We start from the raw sequence: 15,483 nt of genomic DNA, 5'->3' as shown, positions 1-15,483 counted from the left end.
CATTGACCTGTATATAGTTTGGGGGACATGTGATAATAATCAGCAGACACATTGACCTGTATATAGTTTGGGGGACATGTGATAATAATCAGCAGACACATTGACCTGTATATAGTTTGGGGGAATGCGATAATAATCAGCAGACACATTGACCTGTATATAGTTCGGGGGACGTGTGATAATAATCAGTATGCACATTGACCCGTATATAGTTTGGGGGACATGTGATAATAATCAGCAGACACATTGACCTGTATATAGTCTGGGGGACATGTGATAACAATCAGCAGACACATTGACCTGTATATAGTTTGGGGACATGTGATAATAATCAGCAGACACATTGACCTGTATATAGTTTGAAAATAATCAGCAGACACATTGACCTGTATATAGTTTGGGGGACATGTGATAATAATCAGCAGACACATTGGCCTGTATATAGTTTGGGGACATGTGATAATAATCAGCAGACACATTGACCTGTATATAGTTTGGGGACATGTGATAATAATCAGAAGACACATTGACCTGTATATAGTTTGGGGGACGTGTGATAATAATCAGGAGTCACATTGACCTGTATATAGTTTGGGGACATGTGATAATAACCAGCAGACACATTGACCTGTATATAGTTTGGGGACATGTGATAATAATCAGCAGACACATTGACCTGTATATAGTTTGGGGGACATGTGATAATAATCAGCAGACACATTGACCTGTATATAGTTTGGGGGACATGTGATAATAATCAGCAGACACATTGACCTGTATATAGTTTGGGGGACATGCGATAATAATCAGCAGACACATTGACCTGTATATAGTTCGGGGGACGTGTGATAATAATCAGTATGCACATTGACCCGTATATAGTTTGGGGGACATGTGATAATAATCAGCAGACACATTGACCTGTATATAGTCTGGGGGACATGTGATAACAATCAGCAGACACATTGACCTGTATATAGTTTGGGGACATGTGATAATAATCAGCAGACACATTGACCTGTATATAGTGTGAAAATAATCAGCAGACACATTGACCTGTATATAGTTTGGGGGACATGTGATAATAATCAGCAGACACATTGGCCTGTATATAGTTTGGGGGACATGTGATAATAATCAGCAGACACATTGACCTGTATATAGTTTGGGGACATGTGATAATAATCAGCAGACACATTGACCTGTATATAGTTTGGGGACATGTGATAATAATCAGCAGACACATTGACCTGTATATAGTTTGGGGGACATGTGATAATAATCAGCAGACACATTGACCTTTATATAGTTCGGGGGACGTGTGATAATAATCAGTATGCACATTGACCTGTATATAGTTTGGGGGACATGTGATAATAATCAGCAGACACATTGACCTGAATATAGTCTGGGGGACATGTGATAACAATCAGCAGACACATTGACCTGTATATAGTTTGGGGACATGTGATAATAATCAGCAGACACATTGACCTGTATATAGTGTGATAATAATCAGCAGACACATTGACCTGTATATAGTTTGGGGGACATGTGATAATACTCAGCAGACACATTGACCTGTATATAGTTTGGGGGACATGTGATAATAATCAGCAGACACATTGACCTGTATATAGTTTGGGGACATGTGATAATAATCAGCAGACACACTGACCTGTATATAGTCGGGGGGATATGTGATAATAATCAGCAGACACATTGACCTGTATATAGTTTGGGGGACTTGTGATAATAAATAGTATATACACTGATCTGTCAATAGTTTGGGGGACGTGTGATAATAATCAGCAGACACATTGGCCTGTCAGTAGTTTGGGGGACATGTGAAACCGATATTTACCTGTTCAAAATATCTGCTTTAAGAAGGACAAAATGGGGAATATAAAGGAATGCTGACAAAAATGTGATACAACTGTACGTATTAACTTGCAGACCAGAATGCTTTGCTTTATAATTTAGCTTTCCAAATTTAACATTTATTTTTTAATATATGATGAATTTATGAGAAATTAAGCTAGTAAGAATTGTTGAAGATATGTGCAGAAAGTCATTACGAAAAATGTATTTATGTTTACAATAACGTTAACAAATCGAATTTGGAAGTTGGACATTGTATGCATATATTTTGTATTGTTGACAGCCATATTGTTTTATATACAGAAAGTATGGTATGTGTAAAATTGGTTAGACACGTATTCAATTTGTAATATATAATCTTTAGTTAGACACGTATTCAATTTGCAATATATAATCTTTAATATGTGTGGGCTTGAACCCAAGATGATCGAGTTTAGAGATATAAGATGTAGACGAACGGTCTAAACCACTAGAATTTGACATTTTTATTGCACAATGAAGAATGTTTGTTACATATCGTAGTACCTTTCTTTGCTTTTAATTGTTTTTAACAGGCTGTGCATTATTTTATTCATGTTTGGTTCGTTTCCTAATAAAGGTATTTTATGCTGAGATTTGAGTGGACTTTACTTTTTCCTTCTAAATAAAATAAGATATTTAGTTATGTATAGTTATGAAAGAATGGTGGTTGTAGTGGTGGAGATTTGGGGTTGATGGGGGATTGCACTTAATAATCGCTTTACATTCTATGACCAACTTGAAAATGTTCTATCGCCATGACTATTTCAAAGCTCAAATCTCTAATAAGGATATGTCTAAATGTATGCATGCAAACATGCAATCATGTATGTATGTATGTATGTATGTATGTATGTATGTATGTATGTATGTATGTATGCATGTATGGATGCATGCATGCATGTATGTAAGTATGTACGTACGTACGTACGTACGTATGTACGGATGGATTGATGGATGGAAGGATGTATGTATGTATGTATGTATGGATGGATGGATGGATGGATGGAGGGAGGGAGGGATGAATGTATGTATGTATGTATGGATAGATGGATGGATGGATGGATGGATGCATGCATGCATGCATGCATGCATGCATGTATGTATGTATGTATGTATGTATGTATGTATGTATGTATGTATGGATGGATGGATGGATGGATGGATGGATGGATGGATGTATCTATGGATGTGGTCTAATGGCTCCTCAAAGCAATCCTGGCTATACAGTACCTACTGAAGTTAAGTTCCGAGACTCTAAAGTTAAGCCTATCGCTAAAGAGATAATCATATTTCTGTAGCTTACGTTGAAACATGAGGACTTATCAGGATATTCGTTTCTCCTCAATGATTAACACCGATAAAGTTATATAAGTGCCTCTCTGACTTCCAACGCTATATGGTATATTCGTTATGCACTCATCATGACTCCGATAGTTGTGTATGTGTTTGTAGTTGCCTCAGGTGATGATAAAAGACGCTTCGGGCCCACTTTACATCTGATTCGGTTGTCTTTATTATTCCATCCCAACAAAACGATGCAACGTGCATTTATACAAATTGAACATTATGTGTAAGAGAAGACATACAGAATGAAATAAATTCTGATTTCAATGATTGCTGGAACACCACTGAATGATAAAATTCAGTGGTTTCCAGTAACCATTGAAATCAGAATTTGATGAAATTTGTAAGGTGGAAATAGGGGGAATGATACAAAAATTTGATTTCAATCCTATAGAAAAAAAATCATTGTTCTTAGAATCAATGCCGTTGAAATTATGTATTAGTTTTAAGTTGCTTTAAATTAATCAAATAAGTCTGTGCTCCACGCTTCTTCAAAATGCATTTGTTCAGGATCCATGTTCTTTGTTGAAATATGAGCCTTTTCCTCGATAGTCCGTAAATATTAGCAATTTCCAAAAAGAATTCATCAGAGTTGTCTTGAATACGAAATAAACCTATTAAACAACAGGAACCTCAGTGAATGGACATGATGCACGAAACGTTTTACATGAACTACTTTTCTATAAGCTTCACACGTACACTTAATAATGAGGAACACCTAAATCGACGACACGCCCAGTCAAATCAGATAACTCAAACACACAAACTGACTGCTGCATGAAGCCACTCCAAGCAATAATGTACTACAACAGTGACTGACTGGTTGATTAGTCATGAAAGGTGTTGGAGTTTTCTGGAGGACACGTTGATTATGATCTTCAGACTATCAGGAGGAGCCAAGTTAACATTAATACGTTTTCCCTTCACCTCACCCGGGATAAAGGTTGGACTCAAATATGAATCCATCATAATTACATTAAATAGTTTGATAGAGTTTCATAGTGAACTCGTCTTGTCTCCTGTGGAAAATTTCACACAAAGCCAAATGTAGGGTACGTTGTTTAATGAAAAGAATGGGACTGGAAAATTATATTCGGTACTCTTTCAATTTATCGAGCATTTTAGGCATGTAACTGGTACATTTTTCTCAACGTTAATGCATTGTTTGTTGAGCTGGACTATTAACACCCATCTGGATACTATAATGGAATATACAAAAGAGAAAACGAAAACAAGAAGAAAATATAAAAATGCTTTGTTTTAAATGACCACCATTACTAATTTGATTTTAAATTAACGAAAAGAAAGAATGTACATGTATGTCAAACAATCACAGAGAAGCCCATGCGTTTGTGGTTTGCAGGCCAGTTGTAACATGCACAATAACGTTGCGAAATACATTTCAGGCATTAATTATCATATCTTTGAATAGACGTATGTATCATGATATTGCTCCTTGATTCGTATTGATTTATTATAAATAGTAAGCAACATTTTGTATGTAACTTCTAGGTTTGGACGCAAAATATGGCAACCATGATAAGTACTCCTTTGTTAGTAATTTTCCACAAGTGGACTTTATAGTCTGACTTAAAATTATTACACTAGCTTTTGAAATATGCTATGAATGTCCTTGTTATCTATATCACGAATTGAGTATGTATATATTTTTATGTTGTCTGTTTACCTGTCAGTCTCAGGTGTGATTTGGCTGCTCTGAATCTTGATTGGCATGAAGTTCCAGTGAAATGGACGTGGGATCATTACAAACTTTCATATTCCTCTTGACTTACTGGCTTTCTATGTTTCTGATTAATTTATTGTATGTACTGTGAAATAATATACAATCACAAATCTGCCTTCAAACCTAAAATCTTCGCACAAATACTTTCTGGAAAAAGGACTAAATGATGTGGTATCAGACTTAATATTGCCAACTAATAAAGACATGATCTCGTTCGTATTCTGGAAGGAACACGAAACTAACACTAGTACCAACCAATCAAGTACTTATTTCTTACCTTGTAGTATAGCTGACTGTCCCGTTGCTATAGAAACGAAGCATTCTGTTGGGCATCATAACATTGTGGAATGATGCCCTCTTTTCATTTGGGAAGTAAATGTCCGGCGTCCACAGCTTGTCCATATGATTGCTGTCCATTTCCAGATATTCAAATTTATCCATATGCGTGTTTTCCATAGGACGAGTGTCCACCCAAGATAAATGAAGTATAATTCCCACGGTAAAGTCCTGTGGATGAAGATGTGCATTCCTCAGATATAATATGCTTATCTGTAAATAATAGTTAATCACCGTCCCTTATTTTATTTCAGTCTATCTGCTAATTGACGGGTCATTTGTGTTCTTCAGCATTCGAACTAATGCTTAGTAGATAGTAATTACTAACTTCGTAGACATTTCATTTGTGTATTATTGTGCGGAAAGTTAACCAAATACTGGTTATGCGACTTTGATTCGTTCTGGATTTGGCAATTACATTGATTGTGTTATTTATTACAACTCGATGAAATGCTATGTTGGTGAGGGCTCAAGGGGTGATCAACAAAACTGAATAGCACACACACACACACACACACACACACACACACACACACCAGTACATGTGCCTACGTGGAGATAACCTTTGCGCGCATAAGTGGACGGCTGGAGACACAGTGGATACAAAATAAAATGTTCTCATTTCACAAATTGGTTAAATAAGACAGTTTTGGCATCGAACTCAACATATGGATCACGAGTCCAATACATTATCCATGGAGAAGCATTGATAACCTGCATCAGGCTGTCTAAAAACAGACCAGTAGTTACAACAAAAGAGCTGAGGAGAAAAATCACAGGTTCTCACAGACATCTGTGACATGTAGTGAAAAGAGAAACCTTCCTTTGGCAAACATCCAGCAAACTTTCAAGATTGAATCAAGTTATCTTTAGGTGATGACAATGAGATTAGCTTGTTATATAATCTTGTATTGGCATTGTGCTGAACTTGCGGCAACAGCATTATAATCAATTTAAAAGCCTCTTAAAGAGATAATATTGGTGATTCTTCAAGATGGCAAACTACAGACAGTGTCCATAGGTCTGGAGTAAGACCCTGGGATACAATGCACATTAAAGGGTCGAATAATAAATGAACTATTCCTATGCAAAAGGCCGAAAATATGAACTGTACCAAACATTAATGAACTTTATAACAGCTGTGACATAAGGTAGGCTGGTTAAAGAAGACAGTCAACGGCAAAGTTCTGCTGGATACTCGTCTAACATTAGAGCTAACTTAAACATCCATAAGGATTGAAACATTTCATTATATGCATAAGTGTAGGAAAGGACAATTCCACCCTATGAACAGAATGTTTCTTTCGACATTTTCTTTGCCAACATAAGTGTATAATAAATGTCTGATTATCTCTCTGACCTGATCAAAAATCGAGGGTCGAAGTCAAAGTCGCGTAATTTGAATGTTGATGCAACTTTACAACAGCAAAACACCCATTGAAAATTTCATCATCTTAAAATAGAATGTATAAAAGTGGGTTTACACTGAATTATTTTATGTAATTACACTGAAATCTTTCGAGTAAAGTTTAAATTACGTTTAGTCACTTATCAGAATTCAACGAACATTAACAGAGACAATAGCTGTAATGGTAATACGCACAACATTCATACATTCTGTATTGAAAACAGCTTGCTCAATGGCACATTTCTGAAAATAAAGTCTGCTTTTATCCACAAGAATGAATGAGACAGAAAAAAGTATATAGCCCTTTACTTAACTTGGATCCATGGTTTAATCTTCCTTTAATGAATAATACTGAGAAAATGAATTCAAAACAAATTCAATTACGTTCTTTGCTTTACTCAAAACCGGACTGCATAATCTCTACTTGTAGCACGGTCGATTTTGTTTGATGGACACTAATTTCAACAGCTGCTTATTATAGATGATAAATGTTATCTTGATTATTGTGAAAGAATGCTTAAGCGATGATAGAAATCAGCGAGTTTTTGCCAGTCTGTGTACACTAAAATCGCAGTAAAAGGCATCGTGTTGACAGACGTGAATCATGTGATTAAAGATAGCGTTATTCCCAGTCGTGCTTCTACACTTGAAGACACCATCATGCACACGTAGGAATATAAAAATACTTAAACTGATTAACTTGTGAAAATACCAGCTCTGACAAATATGTGCCTTTTTTGTATCACATGTTCCTAATATTTCATGTACTTATTGTACCTCTCTTGTAGTGCTGCCAAGCTCGGTACTATACCAGTTCAGTTTTTGATGTCGTATTGTCCTCAATCTTTATATTTGAGCAACGGCTATTTCGAAATATATAGCCAAGGTGTGAGAAACACTGTTTAATTACAATCAGCAGCAAATCAGTTTGGTTAAGAATGCCACTTTATGTTACAAGAAAATAGTATTAGCCGCCAACTAATCCAAACATCCAAGTAACTCTTTTGCATGAAACCACTCCGAATGGTATAAAAACATTTCGTGAAATTTGTCATTCAAATAATTGTTTTTTTTTTATTTCGTATTAGCTTTTATGGTTGTGAAATGATTGTATATGTTATCTGAAATTTCTGCATGCAAGCATCCTCTAAAACATCTTTTAGTTTTTATATTGAAATCGCAGTAATCGTTTAAATCATTAAATTCTATTATTTCATTCATTTATACCAAATCCAGGGAAATAAAGAATTCTGATGGTCACTTCGTATATTTCGAAATCCAGGAAGAGGAAAACATTCTTATGGTCACTTCTAGGATTTTGAAATCAAGGGAAAGTGAAAAGTCTGATGGTCACTTCTATCATTTCTTTAAAGGGGCAACATTTTAAAAGTTCGTTACACTAAAACGTCAACCTTTACAAAGTGGTAGATGATAACATTTCCAAATGTCTTCATACCAAAATGCATTACGCAATTTATCGGCGTTTGTTTATTATAGAAGAAAAGATGTTCCTTTCCAGTTATATCTTTAGAACAGCAAGAACTATAAAACCCAAAGATCAAAGTTTCACGAAATTGCATAATGTGCATTTCCGATGCTATGCACGAGGTCGATGTATCAAGAAAGAAAAGGTTTCACGTCAGTCTTTCTAATTAGTTTTCAATGCCGCTGAAGTGAACTAATTTTTTCTGAATTAAAAAAAAAAAACATTTTACGATCCATTTGATTCCGTAGGAGTTGAGTATATCATAGTAAATAATATTTAAGTCATACTTGACTGTTGATTTTCTCCTAACTGTACTTTATTGTTTTCTTGACTAAACGATTTAGAAGAGAAACTTGTAGAAATACATCGGATAAAAAAAGTTGGTGAAAGTTTCAAACATCAACTGTATTTTCATCAGGTACATGGTAAAAGGGATTGATTAATTGGTTAATTGCATGATGTCTAATGGCTCATATCTATGCATGATTAGTCAGCTCATAGTGATGCAAAACCTGGTCTCTGCGGTAATAAATCAATCAATCCTATGCATACCTTAACTAACACATGGTGAATAATATTCATGCAAACCGGCTGAGTTCCTTTAAGTAACAACATAAAAGGTCTAAACATTATTAATTTACTCTGCTTAAATGATTCTAATTTAGAACTGGACAAAATTGTCTTGTTACTGAGATACAAAATCGATTTATACACATAAGGGGGCTTTGGTTGAAATTCACACCGGAAATGTGAACATCACTGTCAGATGGCGCCATGTTGTACATGAAACATTTGCAATCCATAAAGCTTTTTGAACAAAATTAGCATAAGAAAAACAACAGATCTTGTCCTGTCGAATTTCTACAATTCTCAACTCCAAACATGCAACCAGTCTCGTTAGGCGAGTTCACTCGTTGATCACATCATTATTTTCCTCGTACAGATTTATTCAAAATTTTGCTCTAACAACCAGTACTCGTCAGAATACAATGTGACACTAACTTAATCAGATACATACCTGATATCACTGTTTGGCATACTCATAAACATATCTGATATCAAAAACTTATAGACTCAGATACATATTTGCTACTGTTGGTTGATATACTCAGATGATTATCAGATATCACTTATTGATATACTCAGATGCATATCTGCTACCACTAGTTGATATACTTAGAAACCTATATGCTATCACTGGTTGATATACTCCAACACATATCCGCTAGCATTGATTGATACACTCAAGCACATATCCGCTTGCACTGATTGATATAATCAGACACATATCTGATATTACTGACTAAAATACTCAGATACATATCTGATATCACTTACAGATACATATCTAATATCACTTATTGGTATCGTCAGATACATGTCTGATATCACTGGTCGATATACTCAGATATATATCTGATATCTCTTAATGGCATACTCAATTACATATTTGACATTACTGATTGGAATACTGGGGTACTTATCTGGTATCATTAATTGATGTAGTGAGACACAGATCTGATATCAATGACCGATAATCATTATGTCAGCACAGATACAGCTTTGTTTCGTCGTTTGCTGGTCTACAGCACTACGACACAACGAGACATCAGGATTCGTGGCTTGCTGGTCTACAGCACTACGACACAACGAGACATTAGGATTCGTGGCTTGGTTGTCTACAGCACTACGACACAACGAGACATCAGGATCGTTTAAGGCAAGCAGAACAAAGTGTCTTGCCAAAATGACACACGACGGCATCCACTTGGAGCTGATCCAGTGGTAGGTTTTGAAACATACCCCTCAAAGTAAGTTGCTTCACTTTGTCAGAATAATGCCACCTGCATATCACTAAGTTTCCTAGCAAAATGCAAATTGTAGAAGATTATGCTCTTTGATAACTGCATCATACTCGTTTTAGATGGCATTAGCTTTCACTTGCCTGCAAAGATTTTTTATTGCAGAATGTAAAGTTTTTGACAAAACATGAAGGAGGAAAACGTCATGGATTCTTAACTTGGAGCACATAGCTGGCGATGAGACAAAGTAGCACGCGGCAAACTTCACAATACACAATTACTTAACAATGAAGCGCATCCGAGCCACCATTTGGTACAACAAAATAATTTGTGAAGAAAAGGGTCTTTTTGAACCAAAGTCACTGAGAAAATTTCTACCTAAATTAAAGATTTTTTGAAAGCAAAATGGTTAAAAAGAAACAAGTTTTGAGTGAATTCAAGTTAAATATCTGCCTTTCACACACACACACACACACACTCACACACACACACACACACACACACACACACACACGTTATTATTTCATACCCTCACCTACTCATCAACTTACCATGTTCACTTCATTGATGGAATCTACGCTATTGACGTAAAGGTTACATTCGATTTCCGTCGGTCCTGTAAAATGACGCAGTATCATGTTTAAAACTTTATAATGGAAAATACAATTTCTCGACTGACTGCTGTCCTATAAGAAAGAATGTACTAATTTAATATGAAGGGGAAAATGATACAAAAAATAGGTCGTGTATGCGTGAAAAACAAAGATATACAACTAATCAATGTATGTGAAATTGATGTTCTCATTCAGGAAGAATAACAGAAAAATATTTGACTATGACAAATATAGATATAATAGGTTTAAAAACCTTGAATTTACAATTTACATTCGAAATTTCATGTGAAACTCCTGTCATGGTTTTTTGTAGAGAGTAGATTGCTTAGTGAAAATAAACAGTGTGTCGGATCTTTTACAATATAAATCATGTAATACAGAAAGCACATATCGATGGTACTTTAATGTGGTAATAAAGATGGAAGAAGTACAGTGATTCCTAAAACCACTGGTCACACACACCTAACTTTCTGTATTTCGTGACACTGGTAAAAAGCAATCTATACACCTTGCTATGGACAATTCAAATATTCGCGTTAACTACATTTTGAACTAGAGCAACCTGCAAGAAACCATTGAGATTATGAACAAAAGCGTAGAAATGCGCAGATCACAACCAGGATCTAAATCAATCCCCATGATTGATTAGTAATTTGACAAAAGTAATCAATCAGATGTCTAAATTCGGAGTTATCTTACGTTTGAGTGAGAAATCTTTGTAATTTCTTTGTAAAGGATTGAATTGGGGCACATAGACGTACTAAACGAGTACATTGCTACCTTACAGCCGACACATGTACGCAGAATACGAATAAAAAAGCACAAAGTTGAATATGGAGGACACGTGGATTCGTAAGACAAACCTGGATCGAGCTAGGGCCGCGGATAATCACCAGCCCATGGTGTTGGTTTTGGTGTGGAGGATACAGTGTAGATAGCAACCAAGTTGATGAATTATTCATGAGAGCTCTTTCAGCCTTTAATTGAAAAATTATTTGTCACTCATCTTTAATTTATGTCTGCTAATAAATCTAGGCTTTTATTATTTCCAATAGGTTTAAGATGTTCTATTAAAAGAAATCTAGTTGAATCGTATGATGAATTAGTGAAATAAGGTGCACATGATAAGAATGTTTGATGGATGGAAATAACGAAAAAAAGGGGAACAGAAAGATAATTATTTTTATTGAAACAGACAAAGATATATAAATATTTCCTTAGAGTTAAGATCGTAAAGATAAACATCCTCGGCTTGTCTGCTGTGATGGATGTTAATACCACGCTGAACATTTGAAATACTTGATGTGAGGGAATGAGCGCTTCTATGTAACATAAAATCTCGCTCTTATTCAACTCTCCTTCTCTCGAGATATATCAATACAACCAACAAACTATGTTTTACCTTGAAGCAAGTAAAGTACAAACGTTTTGATATTTCAGAGACTGAGATTGGGAAAAATAATAAAGGCATGAATTTCACTCGGCAAAAACGCTCTACATTGTTTTAACTAGCAGTTCTTGACGTCGAATATTTAACGTTCGACATAAGTATGCTGGAATAAATGAGTGCTTTTCGTTGATGCATTTTATTTGGTACACTGCTCATAAATGCATTCTCCAATCGTCGATGGATAGATAAATATATAGGTAGGTAGGTAGTTAGAATGATAGTTACGTAGGTAATTAGGTACTCAGGTCAATAGATGGAGAGGTAGACATAAAGATACATAGATAAATATATAGGTATATTGATTTGTAGGTACATGATATGTAGCTATATATAGGTAGGTTGAGAAATCGGTAAATATACTGACTGATATATAGATGGACGGATAGATAAACTGGTGGATAATTGGGTAGGTAGATATATACAAAGGTAAACAGACAGACAAATACACAGACAGATAGATCGATTATATTACGGTCAATATGTTCATAGTTGGGTGGACTCTTGTAGTTTCCTTTGGACAACAATTCCAGGTTCTTTACCCTGAAGCAAAAACAAAGTAACCACAAACTAACATTATGATACAAATAGTTACAACATTATTGTCTAGGCGAGATATTTAGATTTAAATTAAAAAGTAGTTTGCCCTATAATCCACTCAATAATTACTTTTACATCTTCGTTCGCACCTACCTAGATCTCGCGTTGGGATAAGGAGCGTTCAAGCATTTAGTATTGGAGAACATTTTTAGTGGAATAAATAGATCGGCAATTGGTTTTGTGGTACTCAATCTATACTACCCGATTACCTTCCCTTATTTGCGTATGGTATTTGATTTTGTTCGGTGACTTCTATATGACGGTATTTTCATTCAGTTAATATTTCACATGAGACTGATCTGTCGTACACTGAAATCCCTTACAAGTATAAGTAAAAGGATATTTAAAAAAATAAATAGAATATCACATATGTAATGGTGTCCCATATCAGTCGAGGGCAAATACTGCCAACATATATCATCCTGAAATAGAATTGGTGTGTTATATAAAATGTTATAAAACGTTCATACTATGCTACTGTCTGTAATGAAATACTGAGTAAAATGCTCATTCCCTATGATCTAGCATTAGCAAGAGCTACTGCGAATCTAACCTACACTTCGATGAATGCTAATTATGGACTTACTGTATATATATATATATATATATATATATATATATATATATATATATATATATATATATATATATATATACCGCTCCGTGGTTAGAGCGTCCGCCTCGGATGCGGGAGGTCGTGGGTTCGATCCCCGGCCGAGTCATACCAAAGACATACAATAATGGTACTAACAGCTACTTCGCTCGGCGCTCAGCATTAAGAGGTTAGTGTTAGAACTGGTCGGCCTGGTGTCAGGATAATGTGACTGGGTGGGACATCATGCTTTTGTTTTTGGCTGCATGATACCCCAGTGTTAGACATCACTATAAACTGCCACACTGCAGATATCGTAGCGATATGACTGAAACATTGTTAAACCTATATTTTTGTGTGCTTCTGTTCTTGAAATATATACAGAACTGTTTAAAACAGAAAATGGTGTTGCAGTGAGAGATAATGTAGATAAAGTGCAGTAGCATTTTATAACATTTGAATATATACAGTTCAAAATTTTTTGACCAGTTAAATTTTAATTCTTGAAAGCTTTTTCTACGCTGCTTAAATGAAATGATATTGTATTTTATACTTAAATTAACAAACAATTGTCACGTAGTCTCAAACATGCGAAGAGTAAACAAAGCTTACCTTGATGATTGTCTCCCCCTTCCGTATATCGATAACGTTCCTCGCCATAGAGCGCACGTTCCGAAAAAAAGCATCCATATTCGCATCAAAGCAGAATCCATTCCGAATATTGTACCTAAAATCTTAGCCACGTAATGTGCCGCTAATTAGAGAGGAGTTCCATTAGTAAAGAATTTGCTTCTGACAATATATAAAATGGTCATGATTAAAACACATGACATACGTTCCTGCAAGGTCTCATTGCAGTTCTGTGATTATGATAATCAGAAGATCTCATAATATTAACAAAGAACAATAATTAAATTAAGATATTTTCCTCGATGTGATTGATTTTCTCTCTCTTTCGCAAAGACATCCAAAAGCAAGAATAGTTACGTAAAGTTCTAGTCGTGAATATTTCAAACTGAATGCTCCAGTCTTTTCTCCAAAGATATACGGGTCAAAGTGCGTCGGAAATACATTCGATCTTCTGCCAGAGTTACTAAAAGTAGGAGGATTGTTTATCGAGTTTCCAACAGAACAGCTGTGAAGACGATTTTCCGATAGAGCTTAGGCAAGTATTCAGGATATAGAAGGCTTTGATGAGGCTTGGTGGTGAGAATCTACAGGCAATGCCATGCTGGAATACACACTCAACATATACCATGCATTGCTCGTCAATATAACACAGTGAAATAATAACATGTTTATTTTTTCTGAACCAGTGTGCCATTAGCTCGCTATTACGCATTCAAGTATATTATTGGGTCATTCGCCAAACATAGTGCCATGAAAACTTATCTTTTTCACATGCTCCGAACTTCATATGCTCATTGTCGTAATTAATCAAACCCGATAATGGAGGCATTGTCGGACTTCAAAGTTTTGCAGTTTGAATTTACATGATATTGATAAACAGTTGCATGGTAATAAAGCGTATTTTAACGAGAGTTATAATATGGGGATTCGGTCTTTTAGTTCTTATTCCATCACTGACTGGGTGAAATTTCTAAAGTCACATATTACAATCAGATCAATTGGTAGATCGTACCAAGTGCCCGGATGCTCAGATATTGTCAAACACGTCTTTCAACAGGTTTTCAACTTAAATACATATGCAGACTAAAATTATCGATCAGGTAAGTAGGTAAAAAAGGATTTAAATGAATAATGTTGTCAAAGGTGGATATTCTTTTGTGTATCCTGACAAAATTAAGACCTGGGTTTAAATATGTTCAGGGCTTTCGTAAACTAAACTTTTACACGAATTGCTTTATTGAATATTTGAGGTATTAACTGAAACGAATGTCATGAGGGCGGGGCATAGTGAGTGACTATTCTTTGTCGTCTTTCTTTTTCAACTCGAAGGGTCTATCCAGCTTTCAAGCAATGATTTTCATTTTGTGTCTTTTCAGACAAATACATTGGCAGAGAAATATGAATTTAGCTAATATTTTAATCATTTATATTAGAACACACACACACACACACACATATATATATAGTTGATACATTAATATGTCAGTTTGATGACTATGCTTAAACATAGTAAATAAATTAGTATGTCATTTTGATGACTTTGCTACATACAGAGTTGATACAATAATATCATTTTGA

The 15,483-nt window shown here is 35.2% G+C and overlaps 1 protein-coding gene across 1 annotated transcript in view; it reads right to left on the bottom strand.

The window, feature by feature from the left end:
• LOC149798126 (glycine receptor subunit alpha-2-like) overlaps positions 1 to 14,536 on the bottom strand; it is a 47,009-nt gene extending 32,473 nt beyond the window's left edge. Inside the window, exons 1-4 of the mRNA XM_089963214.1 lie at positions 13,888 to 14,536; positions 12,559 to 12,626; positions 10,574 to 10,638; positions 5,268 to 5,497 (exon numbers count right to left, since the gene is read on the bottom strand). Coding sequence (XP_089819340.1) covers positions 5,268 to 5,497; positions 10,574 to 10,638; positions 12,559 to 12,626; positions 13,888 to 13,988 — 464 coding nt within the window. The 5' untranslated portion in view covers positions 13,989 to 14,536. The remainder of the gene's footprint in view (positions 1 to 5,267; positions 5,498 to 10,573; positions 10,639 to 12,558; positions 12,627 to 13,887) is intronic.
• Between the last annotated feature and the right edge of the window lie 947 nt (positions 14,537 to 15,483).

Source organism: Sinohyriopsis cumingii, chromosome 6 (genome assembly GCF_028554795.1).
Source record: "Sinohyriopsis cumingii isolate HCF-2022 chromosome 6, ASM2855479v2, whole genome shotgun sequence".
NCBI classification, from domain to species: domain Eukaryota; kingdom Metazoa; phylum Mollusca; class Bivalvia; order Unionida; family Unionidae; genus Sinohyriopsis; species Sinohyriopsis cumingii.
Note: the sequence above shows the minus strand (reverse complement) of the source record. Positions and strands in the feature narration are given on the sequence as shown.